The sequence below is a fragment of the Pelodiscus sinensis genome, chromosome 2 (genome assembly GCF_049634645.1).
Source record: "Pelodiscus sinensis isolate JC-2024 chromosome 2, ASM4963464v1, whole genome shotgun sequence".
NCBI lineage: Eukaryota > Metazoa > Chordata > Testudines > Trionychidae > Pelodiscus > Pelodiscus sinensis.
The window spans coordinates 30,068,589-30,090,301 of record NC_134712.1 but is presented as its reverse complement, the minus strand read 5'-3'; the positions used below and the strand labels follow the sequence as shown (position 1 = coordinate 30,090,301).

Below are 21,713 nucleotides of genomic sequence, written 5' to 3'. Positions count from 1 at the left end.
TGCAACCAAGAATGTGTTGTAGGCAGAGTTACCCTCCTTGACCTACTTAATACACTTTCAAGATAGTACCTTCATGCTTTCTGCCATGAAGATCCTAACTTGAATGGAGCTCCCTGGAAAAATCCACAAAACTAACTCATTATGCTCCTTCCAATCTCTTATAATTCTTTCTGAGATGCCTATAAAAAACATAAGAATAGCTAGGCTGCTGTTGTATTAAAACCACAGCGTATCGTGAGACCAAGTGTCACACTGTTTCCTTGTATTCCCCATGGCTGACTGGCTGGCTGTTTCCAACTGTTCCGTCTTATCTTATACTTGCATTGTAAACTCTCTGGAGCATCTACCATCTTTTTATTCTGAGTTTACACAGCACTTAGCACTATGGGGTCCTGGGCTCATGCACATGATACAAATTACATTATGAGCGCATGAAGGATATTGTATCCTTTGAAAGGTTTTGATGGTGCTTGTTTCTGGAGTTATGAGTAATGTTAATGTGCCCTAAATGAGAAAGAGAATAGTGAAGATTTAAGAAAAAGAGTAAAGAGATCTTTTGGAAACCAGATAATTCACTTCATGTAACAAAAGCAACTCAGTCTTTGGCATGAATGCTCTCTTGTATTTAAGGCTTTTAGGAATGCTTACAGTACCTGATAGGAAATCCATTGGAGTCAGTGGAAATTTTTAGACGGACTTCAGCTCAGACCTATGATATTTAAATCCTGCCAGAATACCTTTTTCAGTTTGATTTTTTTCCTCTTCAAAAGACTGGAGGGAAGGGAAATGTAGAATTCCAATACATTGTACATACACAAGCATATTATTATGCTATATTGCAGTATTAGCATCCAGTGAAAATGGTATAGTATACACTTTAATTCATAATACAAGAACCCTTTACTTATTGCTTATTTGATCAGTTGTCCTCTTTAAATGCTCTAGCACAATGTTTTGCTGCATCTTGTATATCATTCTACGTAGTGTTTTCTAATGTAGCAAATAAGGACATTTCCACTGGCAATCATTTACATGCCGTCAGTAACCTTTTCAAAGTTTCCTTAAAGTTTCTGGTGTGATTTAGTTTATCTTTTATTTAAAGGTTTTTAAAATAGGCATTTGCTGTCCCTTAAACATAGCCTGAAAATGCCCTGCAAATGGGTTCAGGAAAGGACAGTGGGGGGGGGGGGGGGGTTGGTTTTGTATTGTTTGCTCCTTCATTATGTACAAAGGCCTAACATGTATTTTTGAAGGTTTTTTAATATTTGAAATGTCAAGTGTCCTGACGTGTTCTTGCTGGCAGACTCCAGGGAGGACTAGTGGAATGTCAAATGTCTCATGTACAAGAGACTTAAACTTGAGCAATTCAGTTGGGCTGTTCAAAACTGTTTATTCAAAAATTGTATTAATATATATTTAATACAAACTCTTGCCAAACACGAGGGAAGAGCACTCTTTGTGAAAGATGCAATGCTCACACCCCTTTCCCTCCTTCAACTGGGGTGTGTGTGTGTGTGAAGAATTTACTCATCTTGTGCACTAATGATGGTTCTTCAAAAGACGTGTCACTGTGGGTGCTTTGTAGTAGGTGTGCTTGTGTCCCTGCATTGCTGATCAGACAATTTCAGTAGCAGTGTCTGTTAGGCACACGTAAACGCAGTCCTACCTCCTACAAGGTTGGACTGTACATCCTCCCTCAGTTCCTTCTCTACTTCTGCTTCTGATGTACTTAAAATATACTATTATTTTTTGAGTTTATGGCTATCCATTCTTCAAATTCCTTTTTGGCCTTCCTCATATGTTTACACTTCATTTGACAGAATGTATGCTATTTTTCTCTTTAGGATTTAACTTCTACTTTTTGAACAATACATTTTTATCTCTCACTACTTCTTTTTACTTGGTCGTTAAGCCACGGTGGCACATTTTTGGGGGTTTTTTTGGGTATGCATTTAAGATGAGCCTTCATTATGGTGTCTTTGAAAAGTTTCCCAAGCAGCTTGCAGGGATTTTACTTTAGGCACTGTACCTTTTAATTTTCGTTTAACTAACTTCCTCGTTTTTGAAATTAAATGGCACCGTGTTGAGACTGATTTTTCCTGCCACAGGGATGTTAAATCTAATTATATTATGGTCACTATTTCCAAGCAGTTCAGTTATATTTACCTCTTGGATCCTGCGCTTCACTTAGGAGTAAAGAAAGAATTGCCTCTCCTCTTGTGGGTTCCAGAACCAAGTGCTCCAAGAAGCCATTATTTAAGGTGTTAAGACACTTTCACTCTGCAGCCCATTCTGAGGTGACATGGCTTACATTGGGGCCCCAGTGTGTATGTAATCACCACCAGGCAGATTTGAACCTAGGATCTCTGGAACTTAAGTGCAGGAACCTCTATAGCAGCCGTGGTCAACCTGCGGCTCACGAGCTGCATGCGGCTCTTGTCCCCCAAAAGTACGGCTTGTGAAGCTGCTCCTGTGCCCCCGCTTCCCTGTGCTTACTGGGTCAGAGCTGCACGGTTTTAAAAATGGTGCTCAAGATGGCAGCCATCTTAAAGGGGCAGCTTTCTTTTTTCCTTTTTTTTTAAATTTTTGTTTTTGCTTGTGTTCTGAGGGCCCTTTTTTTTTGCTTGACAATTCTGGTGCGTCTCTTCGCACTTTTTCTGCTGCTGTTTTGGCTCTTTCTGTTAAATGGTTTGGCTACCGCTGCTCTACAGCTTGAGCTATAAAGCCATCTGGCTGACACTCAGTTTAGGCTGTAGAGCCCCCCTGCTCTTATCTCTCACTGTAAGTGGTCTACGTGCCACTACATGGGACAGTAAATCACACTAGTTGCGTGGGTTACATGTAGATGCCTGGTGAATGGAGTGTGGCCTGAGAAGCCTTCAAAGTATGAAGGGAGCCACTGGTTTTCTCCACAAAAAGCTTAGTGCCTTTAAAGGGAAAACTGATAGGTGGAGGCAAAAGGTACACTGCATTACCACTAGCTGCTGTAGTGGCAGCACCCTGGGCACACTGTATCATTGATTTTGCTACTAGCTACCCTTCTTGGATGATTGCCTAAAATTTACTCATGCAGCTGCTCAATAAAACTATTTGGTTTCAAGTAATTCATGTAATGAAATTTTGTTATAAGCGGTTTGTAATTGGTGATTGAAAATTCAACCGTGGCCAAGGAATATGTCTTCCTGCCAAACAAGTCCAGACATTCCAGTTCCTATCATAGCAAATGGACCTCATGTGGTGTTTACAGCCACAAGAATTCACGGCTTTCACCACAATGGAGTTGAGTGAAGGGTGGAAGAAGAGGGACTCTGTTTCTCTTACAAAGACATACTACTTTGTCTTTGCCATCTTGCAAGCCAGTACAACTGATGTTGAGGTCTGTTATACTGTTCTTGAAGGGTTAAGAAAGGCTTGCTGACAGGAAGAGCCATTTTTGAGGAGCAAAATTAATGGAAAATGTCCAGGAGCTTGTGATGCGTGTCTTTCACTTCCTCCAGAAGTATCTGGAGAGAGGAAGACATGCTCTTAGCCAGATCCTAGAACAAGCAAAAATGATTCCCCTGGGATGCTAGGGGAGGCATGACAGCCTCATGTGGGGAGGAAGAGGATATAGTTCTGGGGGTTACCACCTCTTCAATATTGTCCTCACATTCCTCCACGATTCCTTCTAAGGGCTCTGAAACCCTGGATGCTGTGGCTAAAGAAGTGTGTGTCAGAGGCTCATGAGTGAAATAAAAGCCTCAGAGGTATGGAACAATATGTACTCAAGGGTGGTCATATCCAGATGTCTGCAGAGAGGTCATCTGGAAATACGTCTGTGGGCTTTGGTGGTATTGCACACTATTGGAGGCTTGGAAAAAGGACTAAAGTATACCCTTCTTTGCTTCACTATGGAGAACAAGGGAGCATGGCAAAGCTGTAGGGAAGAGTCCCATGCTGGGTAGAGACTGGGTGCAGAGGTCCTATTGTCAAAAAAGACATAGATGCTGCCAGGTATTTTGAAATAAACTACCACAATAATTGAAATGGATTATACAGTGTTATTTTAACAAATGCAATAGTTTGTAGAATTTTAAAATATACATAGAATTTTAATATTTCTGTGGCACAGGAATTCCTCCAGCGGTAGCTCCTGTAATCACATCTACACAGGCAACCTCCCCATGCTTGTATTGATTACCACTGGCTTCAATAAGACGCCAAGCGGGTATATTGGTTTGGAACACATTATAATAAGTTTGACTACTACTGAATAATTCTAAATATGGCACACCTCTGAAAGAACAATAGAACCATAGAGCTGGAAAAGACCTCAGAAGGTCATCAAGTCCAGTCCCCTGCTCTAGGCAGGACCAATCCCAACTAAATCAACCCAGCCAGGGCTTTGTCAAGCCAACACAAACACCGGTAGGAATGGTGACTCCACTATTTCCCTAGGTAACCCATTCCAGTGCTTCACCACTCTCCTAGTGAAATAGTTTTTCCTAATATCCAACGTGGACCTCTCCCACCCCAACTTGAGATCATTGTTCCTTGTTCTGTCATCTGTCACTACTGAGAACAGCCTTCCTCCATCCTCTTTGGAACCTCCCTTCAGGAAGTTGAAGGAGGTTATCAAATCCCCCCTCACTCTTCGCTTCTGCAGACTAAACAGACCCAACTCCCTCAGCCTCTCCTCATAGGTCATATGCTCCAGCTCCCTAATCATTTTGGTTGCCCTCCGCTGGACCCTCTCCAATGCGTCCACATCCTTTTTGTAGTGGGGGGGGTCCAGAACTGGACATAATACTCCAGATGTGGCCTCACCAGAGCTGAATAAAGAGTAATAATCACATCTCTGGATCTGCTGGCAATGCTCCTCTTAATGCAGCCTAATATGCCATTAGCCTTTTTGGCTACAAGGGCACACTGTTGACTCATATCCAGCTTCTCATCCACTGTAACTCCCAGGTCCTTTTCTGCAGAACTACTACAAACTTAGATTAAAAATGGTAACTCATGGAACTCTCCTTCTGCAGATACTAGAATTAGTTATTTATTTGGAAAAGCAGAGGAAAATATTCCTACTCTCAGCTCATCAACTTTTGACTGGTGGATACCATCTAAGCCAAGTCTCTTAGGAAAAAAAACCAAAATCCCACCCCCTCTGAATAAAAATGGCAGCCACAGCTACTTACCCAGATCTAAGGCACTTGTTCAAATGCAAGATACAAAATACCATGGAGTATATGTTCTTATTCTATACTCATCAGTTGGGGTTGATCCAGTACTCATTAAAACTTATAGGACTCTCATCAAGTTTGATGACCTTTGGATCAGGTTTCTAAAGTCCAAATGAGAGCCCATCAGGCATGTTGAGCTTCTTGGATGAAAAGTATAGTCTATTACCTGATGGTGAATGTTCTCATTTTTATGCTTCTGGAGACTAGATTGCACCCTAAAAGAGTAGATAATGGCTTCCTATTGCTTTAGTGATTTATATTTAAGAACCATTTAAAACTTACAAAACATGTAGATGGTATCATGAGCTTTCATGTTTTGTTTTCCTGGGGCCAGTGTCCTCAAGAGCCGCACGCCCAAAGCCGGCACCCCCCCTCCATAGCCATGAGCCTGGGGCCGGGGCGGCCAATTCGCCACGTGCCTAGGGGCCAGAGCGCCCAATTCGCCGTGCGCCCGGGGCCGGCGCTCCCCGTGAGCCATGCGCCCGGGGTGGGGCCAGCCCCTAGCACTTGGCGGGTGCAAACAAATGCCCCTGCGGGCGCCATGGTGCCCGTGGGCACCGTGTTGGGGACCACTGGGTTAGTTGGTCAAAACTAACACACCTCTTAGGACTGGAAGTGTTGAAAAGTGGCAAGCCCAGGCAGCAGAAGCTCTTTTCCATGGTGCAGGGGGGGCAGCATTAACTCTCCAATGTGCCAATTTGCAACACAGAAAGAAAGAAATAGCTAGAAATACAATTCCCATGGAGAGATGGATCCAAAAATACACTTGAATCTTCTACTAAATGGAATTAAAGGCCTGTTGTAAAAATGTAGTCAACATTGAAGTTTCATTCACAGTTCTCCAGATTTTAACAACACCGTAGCAAATTTTATCTTGTAGCAATTATTTTAAACATGTCACGACAAACTATAAATCTACACACTTAAAAGAAGTAAATTTTATTCAACTCATAATTACAAATTCCCAGAATTATTTTTTTTTTTTTTTGAGAAAAGGTATATTTTATCTTTTCTTCTCAAATGGAAATATGGTATTTTCCCCCTCAGAACTGTTTCAGTAGAAGCCAGAGTCTTGAGCACCCCAGTTCGGTGCCTAAAAATATGTAAAACAAAAAATTAGTATCAGCGGGAATATAAAACTGTTTGTTTACATCAACCACTGAAATGTTAACAACATATACTACACTGCTATTTATAATAACTTTTTAAAATAACCTATTTGCCAAGAATCATTTCCAGATCTGTCTACATATTTCAGGCCGACACCTATGGCTGGCCTGTGACAGATCACTCGACTCTCCCACCTCACAGGGTCCTACAGCCTGGGCACCAGCCCAAGCCTGCACTTCACACTACGATTGAACAGTCAGTCCCTTAGCCACAGCCTGAGTCAGCTGGCACAGGCCAGGTGTAGGTTTTTAACTGCCATGTTGACATACTTTAAGTGACTATGGTGTCCACCAAGCAAAAAGCAGGATTTACTCAAGAACTGGCATTTGCAGTACAGTAACATAATATCACATGACCAGGATGACCTTGCTCATTCAGTGTATAAATATATTTAGGTTGGCACAAATCTACTCTTTTTCATGTTAAATAGATGCTTCTGTAGTGCCACATCAGGAATCAGTTTAATGAATTACCTATTCACTTATCAAGTAGAAGGCATTGTTAAACAAGGAAGAGAACCAAAACAGAGAATGGAAAGAGGGATATGGGGCTATGTGAAAGGAAGACTAGAAGAATACAATAGGGATATAACATGAAGAAAAGCAGGAACTATTGCCCCTCTTGTAAACTCATAACAAAATAAATCCTTTTCAATTTAATTCCAGTGCCATAGAGCAGTTAATGTCCCTGAATGGAATGAAGCAAAAATTAGTGTATATTTAGTACATGTTGTACCTCCCTAAACCAGGCACTCTGTAGTCCAGCATCCTGCCAGACCATGGGTGTTCCTGGACCACAGAGCCCAGGAACAGGGAGGTCTAGCATCAGGGAAGGAGCATGGAGAAGGGGGGGGGCAGCGACTCAGCTGAAAGTCCTGTGTCAGAGAGGGAGGACGGCGTGGTAGGGAGTTTTGGCCCGAGCGACCGGGAAGGCCCCAGCCCAGTTGTGTCCAGGGAGCTCCTGTAGTGGCAGCCAGGAAGCTCTGGCCCCGGCTGTGGAGGTGGGTGGCTGTGATGCTCCCTGGTTCCACGGTGGGGGCTGGAGCTCTGCAGCTGACACGAGGGCCGGAATTACCTGGCTGCCACTGTGGCCAGAGCCCTGTGGCTGGCAAACTCCAGCCCCAGTAGCAGCCACAAAGCTCCAGCCCCAGCAGCAGCGCCATGCTCGAGCCTTATCCCTAGAGGCTGCAGGGCAGCACGGGCCATTAAAGGAGGGAACTCCCCTCATCCAGGAGAGTTCCAGAGCAAATCCCCTCGTTCAGGATCAGTCAGGTCCCATGGGTGCTGGACCAGAGAGGTCCAACCTGTACCAATAAAAAAAAGTCTGTAGTCTTCTTAACAAGTTAAAGAAGATGTGGAAATATGGAAACATGTAACTAGAACTTACCTCAGACCTACTGCTTTGGTTCAATTTTTTCTCAGTGTTCATAGCCAGCATCTGACTCCGGAAAGACAGGCTTTTGGTCTTTTCTATTACTTGTTGGTAGGGTGACACTGCATTGTTACCCATAACTACGTGGCCCTGGAAATTAAATAAGAAAAAAACCCACTCATGAGAGATCATACTTTAATTTACCAAATATACAAAAATATTTAACCACTCAAGTGATAGTAAATGCCAAAATTAACACTGGCGACAACTAACTGTCCCAATGTATACATGTTCAAGTAGAGAGTATGTATCTCATCCAAAGCAGTCTTCACAGAATTCTATAAATATTTTTTTAATTCTTTTATACTTACAGTAGAGAGTTGTACAATTCATTGCTTGTGTAGATGAAGTGCATCACAAACATCAGGTGCTACTTACATTATTCCATTCTACCAACAAGCTCTTTTGCCCCATTCTCTAATTCTGGACCAGATTTTTCAAATACTCAGCACCCACCATAAGTGTGGCTAGATTATCCAAAGCTCTCCTTTACGTACCCAAATAGGGGCCACATTTTCAGCATCATTCAGCAACCACAAGATTCTCAGTGGGATTGTGACGAAAGTAAATCAGCCAATCAGCTTGAGTTTAGTTTAGTGGAAATCAGCTTTTCCAGTTTTTGCCAAAAATCAATAGGAATTGATATTAATAGCAAAATCTGGAAGAGATCAGATATCTCTTTTTCAAAATCACATTACAACAGAAAGACAGAGAAATGACATTAAGTGCAGGATCTCACTTGACCATCTACTTTGATTTCCACTCACAATTCAGTTAAATTTAAGAGATAAAAAAAATATTACAACTGTGGTTATATGTAAGATTACAGAAAATTATATGATTTGCAACTGAGACAAAATCTTGAGGCATACCATGACAGATAGGTTTAGCTCCTGCTCTCAGGATTACAGTTAATGATCTTTATACTTGTTACAGCAACCATCATCTGGTGCAGTGCCAAAACGGCTAAAGGGAAAACATCATATTTCAGAGTCAATGGGGCAGCTAGGGAACCCCAGCCCTTGGGAGCCCCAGTGGCACCGTAGGGCTCCAGCCTGGGCTGGCAACATGGCATGGCGCCTCCATGGGGCCAGTGGGGAGCCTGGGAACAGGACCATTGACCACCTGGGGAGCACTGACCTTCCCTGGTCTGGGACCATTCCGATCTTGAGGGACCTGGACCAGAGAGGTCCAACCTGTATTAATATAACAAATACTAAGAGCAACTTATATGAAAGAAAATTATTAAACAAATCAAGCTGGACTCTTCTACACAATGTACAAAAAACTTACCAATTTTGAATCTAACTTGGCATCCAGTCTTGCATTTCGAATTAGATTGACAATCCACCGTTCTGCTTCTTCTGGGGTCATATTCAGTTTATCTGCCAGCATACTGATTAAAGGGAAAAACAGACTTCTCTCAAAAGACAGAAAACACCTCAAGTTACAGTGTAACACTTGTGGGTCACTTAACAAGTGTTTAGGTAAACTGACAATTACAGGTAACAACAACAAGTTGCCAAATAGCTAAAACATTTATCATGCATTAAATGTTGTGTTTGGGAAGCACATTTTCACTTGACTTTGAAATAATCTTATATACCACAGATTCTACCATAAGATACGTCCACAGAGCAGCATCTGTCTGTGGGGAGCACGGATCCCCCCGTTCCGTGGACAGATGCTGCTCCGTGGGAGGCAACGTAGTCTTTGTCCGCATGGAACTCGGGCCCACCACGGACAGAGGTTGCTTCGCAGCAGCCTCCTCTGTCCCACCCTCAGGCTGCTGCCTCTGATAGACGCAGCGGTGCAAGTGGAGGGGAGGCAGGTGGCACCAGAGAGCTAGTGCTAGCAGGAAACAGCTTTTAAGCTGGGAAACCCCAGCGCTGGCCCCTGCCTGACCTCTCCCCACTGCCTCTGGTGGAGGCAGCAAGGGCGGGGGGGGGGAGGGGAGAGGAAGAGGTGGGTTCACAGGAGCCAATACACGCCGAGAGCTGGCTTGGAAGCTGGCTCTGTGCACACGTTGGCTCCAGGCTGCTCCCCCTCACCCTTTGCGCAGCTGCCTCTGTATCAGACAGTCAGAAGCATGGTGGGGAAGGTGGGCAGACAGATCCGGTGTTTGTGGGGAGCCAGCTTTAAAGTCAACTCCTGATACAGAGGCAGCAAGGGGGGGGGGGGGGGGAATGCATGTAGTCAACAAGATTAACTGATAAGCCCTGTTTTATCATCGTCATCTACACAATTACGTCCCTAATAAGAATGTAGTCATAATGCTCTCCATTATGCACAATTACACAACATTTAAGCAGAAGCATACTTCACTAGATGCAAGCACAACCATATGAATTAAACAATACTATGCCCATCTCTAGATAACAAAATTTTCAGCATACTGGCACAAAGCTGACAATTATCTAAGATTCATTTTATTTTTATGTGGACACATACTGGATCCCATTTCTGAAATAGAGTGGAATATATCATTGTGTGGAACTAAAATATTAGAACAGATACCCCCTCCCCGTTAGTCAGGCACCTCCCTCTCAAAGGCACATAACAGCAGATCAAAGGAGATGAATTTGCATCAGCTGCCTTTGGCCCCTAATGCTCTGACCACATTGTCAGGGCTCGACAAATGCACTCGCCCATGGCGAGTAGATTTTTCCAGTTGGCGAGTGCAGGGGCCAACTGGCCCGGTGGGCCGTTCTGACGGGCTGGCCGAAGCCCGCACTAGGGGCGGCGCGGCCCCATCTAATCCGCCGGCCGGCGGAGGAGCAGAGCACCGCTGGGAAGGGGGAAGTGTGGCGATTCTTCCCACCGGGCTGCCTACATGCAGCTCTGGCGCGAGGAGGCGGGGCGGGACGCCAGGACACTGGCGTGACCTGTCCCCACTGATTTTAAAGGACCGTGGCAGCTCGGCTCTGGCTGCGTGTCCCTGGGAGCTGACTGCGGCGAGCGGCACAGCCCCCTGACCCCGCCCCCAGCTCCAGTCCTGCCACGGCCCCAGCCCTCCTTTGTCTCCACGCCGCCTGTTCCCCATGCCTTCCCTGCAACCCGGAGCCCCTGCTCTCCCTCTTCCCTGCGACCCTTTGGCTCTGCGCCGCCCTTATACCCCACACCCTGCTCCCCCCGATCCCTGCCCCCCCCAGCTCTGTGCTGCCCATTCCCTGCACTGCCCCTAGACCTCGATCCCTCTGCCCCTCCTGTTCCCCGCGTCCCATTCCCTGTGCCTCCACTGCAGCACCCTGCTACCCCCGATCCCTGCACCCCTCTGGCTCTGTGCTATCCCTGCACCCTGCTCCCCCTGTGGGTCAGGAGTGAAGGGTGCTTGCCCATAGGGAGGGGCTGGACAGGGCAGGGAAAAGGCTGCTGTGACCCAGCAGTGAGTGAAAAGGAGAATTCACTTGAAGCGCCTTTCCCTTTATGGAAAAAAAATGAAAATGCTGTTTGTTATTTATAGGACTAAAATGCCAGGACAAAAAAGAAAAAACAAACAAACAAAAAAAACCCCATTGCAAAATGCAAACATGTAAAAGACAACAACGAGGGGGTGGGGGAGAGAATGTTTTACTTGGGGCAGCAAAAAAACTAGTGCTGGCCCCTGGGGAGGAGAAAAATCTGGGGAAGGGGTTTGTGCTGAAGGGAGGGAAGAGGAGGTCAGGAGAAGAAGAAAAAGAAAGGGGAAGGCACCAAGGGACAGGGGTGCTGGAGAGAGAAATCCCAGGAGGCCAAGTGCAGACAATGAGGAAACGGGCAGGAGGGGAGGTGTCAGTGGGAGGGGGGACAGGGTGATGCTGTGAGAGGAACGGGTAAGGGCACTGGAGGATAGAGAGGGAGGGGGAGTGCTGGGAGAAGGCTTGAAAGAAGGGGTGGGCATGAGGAAGGCAGGGATGGAGCAAGGCATCTGTGAGGGCACAGAGGCATGAGAGGAACGGGGGCAGAGAGTGCTAAGGGGGTGGGTATCAGGGAAAAAGAGGGCAAAGGGGGCAAGGGCAGTGAAGGAACGGGGAGGCATCAGGAGGGTATAGGTGCCAAGGGATTCTGGAGGTGGAGCAGAAGGGCAGACACCTGCAGGGGAGGGACCAGCACCAGAGGAGAGAGGCAGGGCAGGTGTGTAGAGGGAGGTTTTAGGAGAGGGGATGAGGAAGGGTAGCTCACGTGATCAGAGTGGGGCTACTGGAGGAGTGGGCACGGGGGGGGGGGAGAAGGGCTGGTGGAGGGGGGCAGGTCTCAGTAAGGCTGAGGGCAGCAACAAGGGCAGGAGTCAGGACAGCAGAGGAGGGTGAGGGGTTGGGGGGCAGCAGGCACCAGGGGAGCTGATGGAGCAAGGGGAGGAGACATGGCAGCAGAGAGAAAAGGTAGAGGTTTATAAGATATTTATTAATAACTTATTAGTAATTACTGTTCTTAGTAATAATTTGTCGACCCCCCCCACATTGCCATGCCAGTTCCTGGGGAATAGGTAGTACAGGAATTACAGCAGGCTAATGGCACGTGAATAACCTGCTATGAGATAAAAGTTTTACCACAACTCTGTCCTGTAGTATGATATACAATTTCTCCAAAACAGCTGAGAAGCTGGCTCACAGTATAAAAATCTAACCATAAAAGTACAGTCACATTCATCATATTCAGACTACAGTAGCCAGTAGAGTGGCTACAGTAGTAGCCGAGTGTGAACTTGAACGAATTCAAAATCTTGGTTGACTAGTGAAACATCTGGTTGACAGCAAATGTTGCATGATAAAGTGTTTGATGCAAAAATCATCTATCTAATAAGTCCAACAAAAATACAGAAATACTGACCTCCAATCCTGCCTCCTCGAAGAAATAAAATATGATTTTTAATTTATTATGGCCAGGTCTACTCTAGGGGGCAATGCTAAGGTATACAACTCCAGCTATGGTATACAACTCATCTATGTGAATAATGTAGCTAGACACTCTGTACCTTAATTTGACTTATTGCAGCATCCCCACTACAGGGGGTCGATTGGATGTTCGGTCTTTACTAGACTCACTAAAGTGACCTCTGGGAGATGAATTCCTGAAGTAGTAAGAGTAGACAAGGCTTAAGACCAGGGGTGGGCAATTATTTTTGCTTGGGGGCCACCTCAAAAATTTCTGAGGTGGCCCCAGACCACCAGAAGAGGTGGGGCCTCAGGCAGAAGGGGCACAGCCAGGATACTTCCATGCTTCCACACCCACAGACCCTGACTGGTCTGAGAAATGGGGAAGAGCGCAAAGTCATTACTTCCACCCCCTCAGAGAGAACTGCCAGCTATTCTGAACAGCTGGCAGTTCCCGCTAGGTACCCATGTCCCTGGCGGTGAGAGGAGACATCACACGCTCCCCCTCACTCTGAAGTAAATCAGAACCTGAGGGAGGGGCAGCACGTGAAGTGTCTCACTCCCTGCTCCCACCGTGCAAGGGAGCGCCAGCTTAGAGTCAACTGCCAGCTGAGTAACAGCTGGCAGTTGACTAAGTGCAGAGCCCTTTCCAGGATAGGAGGAGACTTCACGCACTCCCTCCACCCCAAAGCCCTTATTGGCCTGGGAGTAGGTGGAATGCACAAAGTCTCTTGCTCCCTGCCCTCAGGCACGTGCTGCTTGGGGTTGATTAAGCACCATGAGCTCCCTCAACCCTAGACCCTGATGGGCCTGGGGGCAGGGGAACAGCAGGGCCTCCATGGGCCGGATCAACTTGCTCGGCGAGCCGAATTCGGCCCGCAGAGGCCCTTTGCCCACCGCTGCCTAAGTCACATGAAACTACTATGACTCTCTGGCTTTATGGTTCCCTCACTCATCATTCAGGACACAATCAGTTGTAGAAATGGAAATAAATACAAAGAACTTTTTATAGCCGACTGCCCCACACAACTAACCCAACACTTAACTGACATGCTGACGTTACTGCCGTCATATTCACCTTAAGATGAAAGCTCCTAAGCTTTGACACTTTAGAAGCCAAGAATGATACATGCCATAATAATTTAATACTATTTAAACTTTGATTTTACATTTCTCTCACAAATGTCATTTCATAAATGGAAAAAGGTTCAATGTTGATGAACAGTTATGAAATTTTATTATATCATGATCAGGGCTCGACAAATTATACAATCTACTCGCGCGTAGTTCCGGGTTCCGGCGATCTGCGCATGCGCAGATGGCTGGACAGCACAACTGGCGAGCGGGGCTTGCCGCGGTTCAGCGAGCCCTGATCATGATTATATATTCCAGAAGCCAAAGGTATCAAATAAGATTAAGCACCTAAGTAATCTTACCAGAACATAAAACACCCAATACACACTATAAAAAGACCATCTGAGCTGCTTTTCCTTTTCTTGAAGGCTGGCTAGATTTAAATACAGTTTAGATAATTGGTTCAGGGAAGTGTTTCACATTAACTCAATTAGCAATAAAGCACCACACAGCTGGCAGTTCACTTTGATGTGCTGTGTCATGACACTTGTTCCTGAACTTCAGAGGGTTTCTAGTATAAAAGATTTGTGACAATTAAATCACCCTCTTAAGGATGATATTCTTTATGCCCAGATTTTTTTGGATTTCTCATTGTCCAAGGAAACCAGCAAGTGGGGATATGTGCCTTTTTATTTAATGGAACAGGCAATGTTTTGACCAGGCATAATTCCTGCATCTGGTGTTTCCTGTGGCTTTCCAATAAACTCTCTGCATTTCCTGCTGTAACTTGGCTCATTTTGGAGACTTATAAATCTCATGCTCTATCAGCTTTCAGACTTGACTAATGTCTGGTGCTTTTACCTGATGCTTCTGACCTAAAAGCAAATGGGTAACTAAGTTATAAAACAGGACTGCCTTATCACTGTTTTACCACTTCCTGTTGCAAACAATTAATCTTTTAATTGCCAAAAAAGTAGTCAGTAACTCTTTATGCAAGCCAATTAATAGTACTCTCACTAACCACATTAACTTAAACATAACAGAAAAAGACAAACATGATGACAACATTCACTTTTGACATGTAGTGTTCACAAAATTTTGGTGGGCAAAATATGCAGGATGTTAAGCCAATCACTGTAGCCCATAGCAAGATAATACTTTTTTTAAAAACTTCTGCTGTAGAATAAATCATCAACTCACACAGGCTAGGTGTCTACAAAGTGGGTTACCAACTAATTCAAATGGGCAAATTACTAAAATAAAACACCAAAGAGATTGTATCACAAAGAACTTTAGTTATGTGTAAGTACTTAGATGGATATACTCTAGCACAGTACGCAGACATGAACTACTTCAAGACAGGCCAAGAAAAGAAAACAACAGAATACCACTTGTCATCACCTACAGCCCGCAACTCAAACCCCTCCAATGAATTATCAACAATCTACAACCTATACTGGAAAATGACCCTTCACTCTCACAGGCCTTGGGGGACAGGCCAATCCTCACCTACAGACAACCCCTTAATCTCAAACAAATTCTTTCCAGTAACCATGCAACACACCTCCATTATAATCATCGAGGAACCCAGACCTGCAATCAAGCCCGGTGCCAACTCTGTCCACTCATCTATGCAAGCGATATCATCACAGGACCTAGCCACTACATCAGAGGCTCATTTAACTGCACATTCACTAATGTAATTTATGCCATCAAATGCCAGCAATACCCCTCTGCCATGTATATTGGCCAAACTGAACACTCTCTACAGGAAAGAATTAATGGACACAAATCAGATATTCGAAAAGGCAACACGCAGAAACCTGTTGGGGAACATTTTAACTTGCCCGGGGAACTCATTAATGGATCTCTAAGTCACTGTATTTTTTCAGGCCAATTCCACAAGCCAACTACATAGGGAAGCCTTAGAACTTAACTTCATTTACAGATTTGATTCCTATCACAAAGGTATGAATAACAATGGCTGGATGGCCCGCGACATTCCACATCCTAATGACATTAAAAAAAAAAAAGTCAAACAATGGGTACTTAAGAACAATTTGTATCTTCTCTATCAGCTTCATGTAGCAGGGATGCTGTAATTGACGATTTATTTCCCCCTTTTTTCCCTTCTTTATCCTTCTCCTCTCTCATATCCACCCACCCAATTTATTTAGAAACTGGACCTTTAATAACTCCATTCATCTGAAGAAGTAGGTTGTGCCCACAAAAGCTCATAATATAATCTACACGTTATGTTAGTCTTCAAGGTGCTAAAAGACTATTAGTTGTTTTTTGTGTTTTTCTGGTTACAGACTAACTCGGCTGCCCCTCTGAAGCTTTTAAAATTAGTGACATTTAGCAATGAAACTTTGCAATCTCTCTCATCCTACAGACAAGTAATAGCTATTAAAAATGTTACCAACACCCATCACTTTTTAGCAAAGATCTAAGAGCATAGAATTTAAAAGAATGTACTGCAGAATAACAGCATTTGGGAAAGTATTTAACTTGAAGTACATGCTGAAGTATTTCCCTGAATCAAGATCTACATGGCAAAAGTATTTGTAATTATAAAATAATAAGTTTACTTATAAGCTCTCGTCTAGTCTTGGGATGACTAGTCACTACTCTTGTCTAATAAAATGATAAATAGAAAGATAAATCATGTTTTTAATACAGGTTAACAAAAAAGGGTTGAGGATCGAGGTTTCTTTCTATTTAGGTAATGAGTTGATGTTACAAAATTCGTAAAGGAGACAACACCGGTGGGCAGTAGTATGATTAGCGATGGGGAAAAGGGAAAAAGAAGATAATTTAAGGTCATATTTACTATTGTCCTGCGGGGATTATTAATATGTAATTGAATTACTACTTGTAGAGAAAACTGATTGTGGGCAGATGAGTTAAGGAATTAGAAAGATAGCTGGAAAAAACATTTGATTATTTATGAAATCTGTTCGCAAAAAGTGCATTAAATATGGGGCCCTTCCTATTTTTAGATAACTTAGGTCAACAACACATCCTTGAGCTTCTCCTGCCAACATAACACCTACTTCTAAGGGAGATGGATTATAACGCTGATCATCCTAAAGCATCTTCATTAAAATGCTACAGCAGTGCAGCTGTGCTGATGCAGCATTAAATATAGATTTGCCCTATAAAACAGCTTGATTGAAAACAAATGCAAAAAATTGTTTCATTCCCTGAAAAGTTCTCCATGAATAGATTTGCAAACCCTCCCAAAAGATACACTACCACATGCAGATAGAGACTAATCCCTCTTCCTAGATAAGCCAGCATGCTAGGACAGGCAGCCTTTAGGGAAAGAGGAACTTGCCAAAATTTAGCACCGATCCCTCTCAAAACCAGGAATCTTAAGTGTTCACAGGTCTGGTCTACACCATCTATGTCATCAAATGCCAGCAATGCCCCTCTGCCATGTATATTGGCCAAACTGGACAGTCTCTACAGGAAAGAATTAATAGACACAAACTATTTGGACTTACAACTATTTCAATTTAGGGGTACTAAGGTATGTGGGTTTTTTTTTTAAAACCACCAACATAGTTACCATAGTTACTATTAGAAGTCCTAATGCGAAAACAGCTACACTGGAATAAAGAATAATATATTACTCACACAAATATAGCTTATTCATCTTCCCAAACCCTCTAATTAGTACGGACAAGGCCTAACTCAGAAAATGAGAAAAAAAGCAGAAAGGCAAAAAAAGTGAACTAAGTGCTATAACCTTAACTATGACTTATTTTTAAATTCAAAAGTAGAACTATTTTGAATTTTACGTGGACATGCTTTAAGCACTAGTTTTAACAGTAGTCATAAGAAGTTGGTTTCAAGAACATAATACTGTACATTTTCCAATTTTTGAACAATACAGGTTGAACCTCTGCAGGCCAGGACACTCTGGTCTGGCAACATCAGATGACGGATTTTACTGGACCAGAGATCCCCAGCCTCAGAGGTTGCCATGGGGTGGGAGCTCAGCCAGTCTGGTAGCAGGCAGCCTGTAGGGCCAGTGGCCTGAGGGCAAGAAGCGCAGCCAGTGGGCTGGCAGCCAGAGAGGGGCCACTGACTGGGGTTGCTGAGCCTAGGATTGCCAGGTGTCTGGTTCTGAACTGGACAGTCCGGTATTTGAGCTTTCTGTCCGGGAAACAAATTGAGACAATACTGGACATATAAATGTCTGGTATTTTCTAATTAAATAGCTTTTATTATCATGAGTATCAGTATGTAGTTGCGTACTGCCTATTTCAATTGAAATAGATTTCTTTTGCAGAGGAGGTGCATGGACAGAAAAGTGGGGACTACATCATTAGTATTCAGCTCCTCTACTAAATAAAGACAGGCGTTTTAAGTTTACTCACATTCTGAATGAATTTAATCCATTTTTCACCACTACACATAATAATTGCCGGGTGATTTAGGAAGTAAAATTTTAGTTATAACTAACAAAGTAATTGCATCCTTGGAAAATGTCAGCTGCCCAACACATGTAAATAATAGTTAATTTTTAAAGTAAAGCATCTATTTTGTGTTTTAACATACGGAAAAACAGATTTCCCACTAATTGTTTTCAAATTTGTTCTGTATAATTAAGCAATACTATCAAGCAATGTGGTGCGGGTAAATAGTTCTCTGGTCCAAGAAAATCACTGGGATTCACTTGGATGAATAGTTGTCCTTGACCAATACACTAAAGCAGTCAGCCTTTCAATAAGAAAACCTTTAACTGACCAATACCTGAAACTATAGTGTGCATCATACATGAAAAACATTTCTGTAAGATGCCCACATCCACTTTTATTATGCTGTGTGCAGATTTGGGCTTCAAAATGACAATAGGAACAACAAATGATTACCTACACAATGAAGCTGTGAGGTGTGTTAAGAAGGGACTGCCTGGCTTAACAAGTGACAAAGGGCAAATCCATGTCCAGACTCAAAAGACTGATTATACCCTATTAGTCCATCTCCCCCAGCCCAGAAAGGTTGCTTGGCACCATAACAAAAATAATCCGCTTGAGTTGAATTCTGAAAGTTTCTCACCCTGAACTATGTTCTGAACTCAAGTATTTAAAAAAAAAAATCACAACCACTGTAAAGAATTCTAAAGACTCATCAATTCACATCAAGCAGAGTCAACCATGTGCTTGTTAACTGTTCAATATCTTCATCAATGATTTAGATGATGGCATATAGAGTATGATTATTATGTTTGCAGACGATACCAAGGTGGTAGGGGTTGTAAGTGCTTTGGAGGATAGGGTCAAATCTCAAAATGATCTGAACGAACTAGAGAAATGGTCTGAGGTAAACAGGATGAAATTTAATAAAGGACAAATGCAATGTTCTTCACTTAGAAAGGAACAATCAGTTTCACACATACAGAATGGGAAGTGATTGTCCAGGAAGCAGTACTGCTGAAAGGGATTTAGGGGTCAGAGGGGACCACAAGTTAAACATAAATCAACAGTGTGACACTGTTGCAAACAAAGCAAATGATTCTGAAATGCATTAACAGGAGTGTTGTGAGCAAGATGCGAGAAGTCATTCTTCCTATCTACTCTGCGCTCATTAAGCCTCAACTGGAGTATTGTCCCAGTTCTGGGCACCACATTTCAAGAAAGATGTGGTGAAATTGGAGAAGGTCCAAAAAAGAGCAACAAAAATGATTAAAGATCTAGAAAACATGACCTATGAGGAATTACTGAAGGAACTGGGCTTGTTTAGTATGGAAAAGATAAGACTGAGAGGGGACATGATAGCAGTTTTCAAGCATCTAAAAGGGAGTTGTACAAGGAGGAGGAAGAAAAATTGTTCTCCTTGGCCTCTAAGGATAGGACAAGAAGCATTGGGCTTAAATTGCAGTAAGGGAGGTTTAAGCTGGACATTAAGAAAAACTTCCTAGCTGTCAGGGTGGTTAAACACTGCAATAAATTGCATAGGGATATTGCAGAATCTCTATCACTGGACATCTTTAAGTGCAGGTTGGATAGACATCTATCAGGGATGATCTAGATGGCACTTAGTCCTGCCATGAGGGCAGGGGTTTGTACTTGATGATCTCTTGAGGTCCCTTCTAGTTCTAGTATTCTATGATTCTATGATAACTGATTCATCAATTAAAACCTTCAGCTTTGTGAATGAGTGACCACTTAAATCCTTGTTATAAAAGTCAATAGTAAAATTCTTTTATATATGTTACATAAAATGTCATTCAGAGTATCTTTAATAAGAAGAGACTCTTTGTTTAGCCCTTTAACTTTAAGATGACTCCATCGTACTAATCATCATTAAACATTTAGGCATAACTAGGCTCTCTAATATCATCAAGAGACCTCAACTGATACCAACATACAGGAATAGGATTTTAAGATATACAAAGCAAATATTCATCAAATGTACAATTTTTACAGTATTGAAAATGTGTAGGCACTAGCAAAGCCACTAAAATTATCTTATATTTACAAGGAGCTAATCCCTACGAGCGTGGTACTTCACATATGGAAATTTTGATTATTTATTAAAAAAAACTTTTATACTCTTATATCAGCTACAACTGATGCAAAAATACTGAAACAAGCAAAATAAAAACTCTAACTGGATACATAGCATCCAGTGTAGTTCAGCAGGATTACAATTTTACAATTAATATGCAACATTTTAGGGATGATTAAAATTTTTAAGGAAAGTAAATGAAAGTAATAGATATCCCCACTAATCTTCTCATTCTTAATTTTAAATTTTCATCAGTCTGTTAAAGACTTTCTTCAATTTGACACATAAGGAATCCACATGAAATAAATATTAAAGCAGCGATTATCTGGTAAATCAGTTTAATACAACAAATTATGCTAAATAATGAAAAGTAAGTAATGAAAAGCATTTAGCCAGAGATCAATGTAATAAACATTACTTTTGTCCCCTTATCTACTATAAATGTAGGAACAGGAAAACTTTTTGCTGACTTCAAAACCTACTAAAAAGCCTTTGGGTAGGTTCTATCTCTGTTGAAGTTAAAGATCTTAATTGTTTCTTTAACAATGTGACACAAAAGGAAGCAGAAGTCTATTCTGGGATAAATGCTTAAATATCACTTCCATATTCTGTCTTCATCTGAAGCTGAGTATTCAAACAAGGCTCAGCTTGAGCTGCCCTTCCATTCCTCTGCCCCCACTAAAAAGCCCAACATGTTCAAAGGCCTCGGACTACCTAGAACGTAAAAGAATTATGGGATATATCATTAGGTTGCAACTACACAACAACTTTACCTTATCGCCCACGACCTGGTCACAACAATGTTTAACCCCAGCCTTCTGCCTTAACAGCAGCTAGGAGAGTTTACCAGGTAGGTCCAAGATTAAACTCAAACCAAGAGTGTGATAGAGATTCTAATGTCACTTGAGACCTTCAAAAAAGATTATACAATTGATACAATATGTAACGTTGCTGATGGTGGCAAGAAGGTTTAGTAATTTTTCTTATAATAAAACTCCAATAGCTCAGTACTACAATCTACTTAACAATAAACTAAATAAAGATCAACCAGCTCTACCAGAACTGTGCTGAAATAAACCAATCTGTTTTGCTATGAAAGAAGTTGCTGTAATCATAATAGAGTATGGGAAATATAGTTCCAAGGTATTAATGCCTCCAAATGCCAAAAACAAAGATTCCATTAAATGAACCAATAAAAAGCTCGGCAGAATGTATATGTACATAGGGAAGTGAAGACAGTCAGCAGCTCAGACACTATATTTCTCCAATACAGGCAGTCCCCGGGTTACATGGATCCGACTTACATCGGATCCCTACTTACAAACGGGGTGAGGCAACCTCGCACTAGCTGCTTCCCCCCAGCACACCAGGGAGACGCGAAGCTAGCGACCCCCCTCCTCCCCCCCTAGCAGACCAGGGAGACACGGAGCGGCTTTTCTCA

At 42.8% G+C, this 21,713-nt stretch overlaps 1 protein-coding gene across 1 annotated transcript in view; it reads right to left on the bottom strand.

Moving 5' to 3' along the window:
- Positions 1-6,138: 6,138 nt before the first annotated feature.
- The window catches only part of EIF3E (eukaryotic translation initiation factor 3 subunit E), a 57,359-nt gene continuing 41,784 nt past the window's right edge, over positions 6,139-21,713 (bottom strand). The window contains exons 11-13 of the mRNA XM_006113017.4: positions 9,117-9,219; positions 7,779-7,913; positions 6,139-6,315 (exon numbers count right to left, since the gene is read on the bottom strand). Coding sequence (XP_006113079.1) covers positions 6,277-6,315; positions 7,779-7,913; positions 9,117-9,219 — 277 coding nt within the window. The 3' untranslated portion in view covers positions 6,139-6,276. The remainder of the gene's footprint in view (positions 6,316-7,778; positions 7,914-9,116; positions 9,220-21,713) is intronic.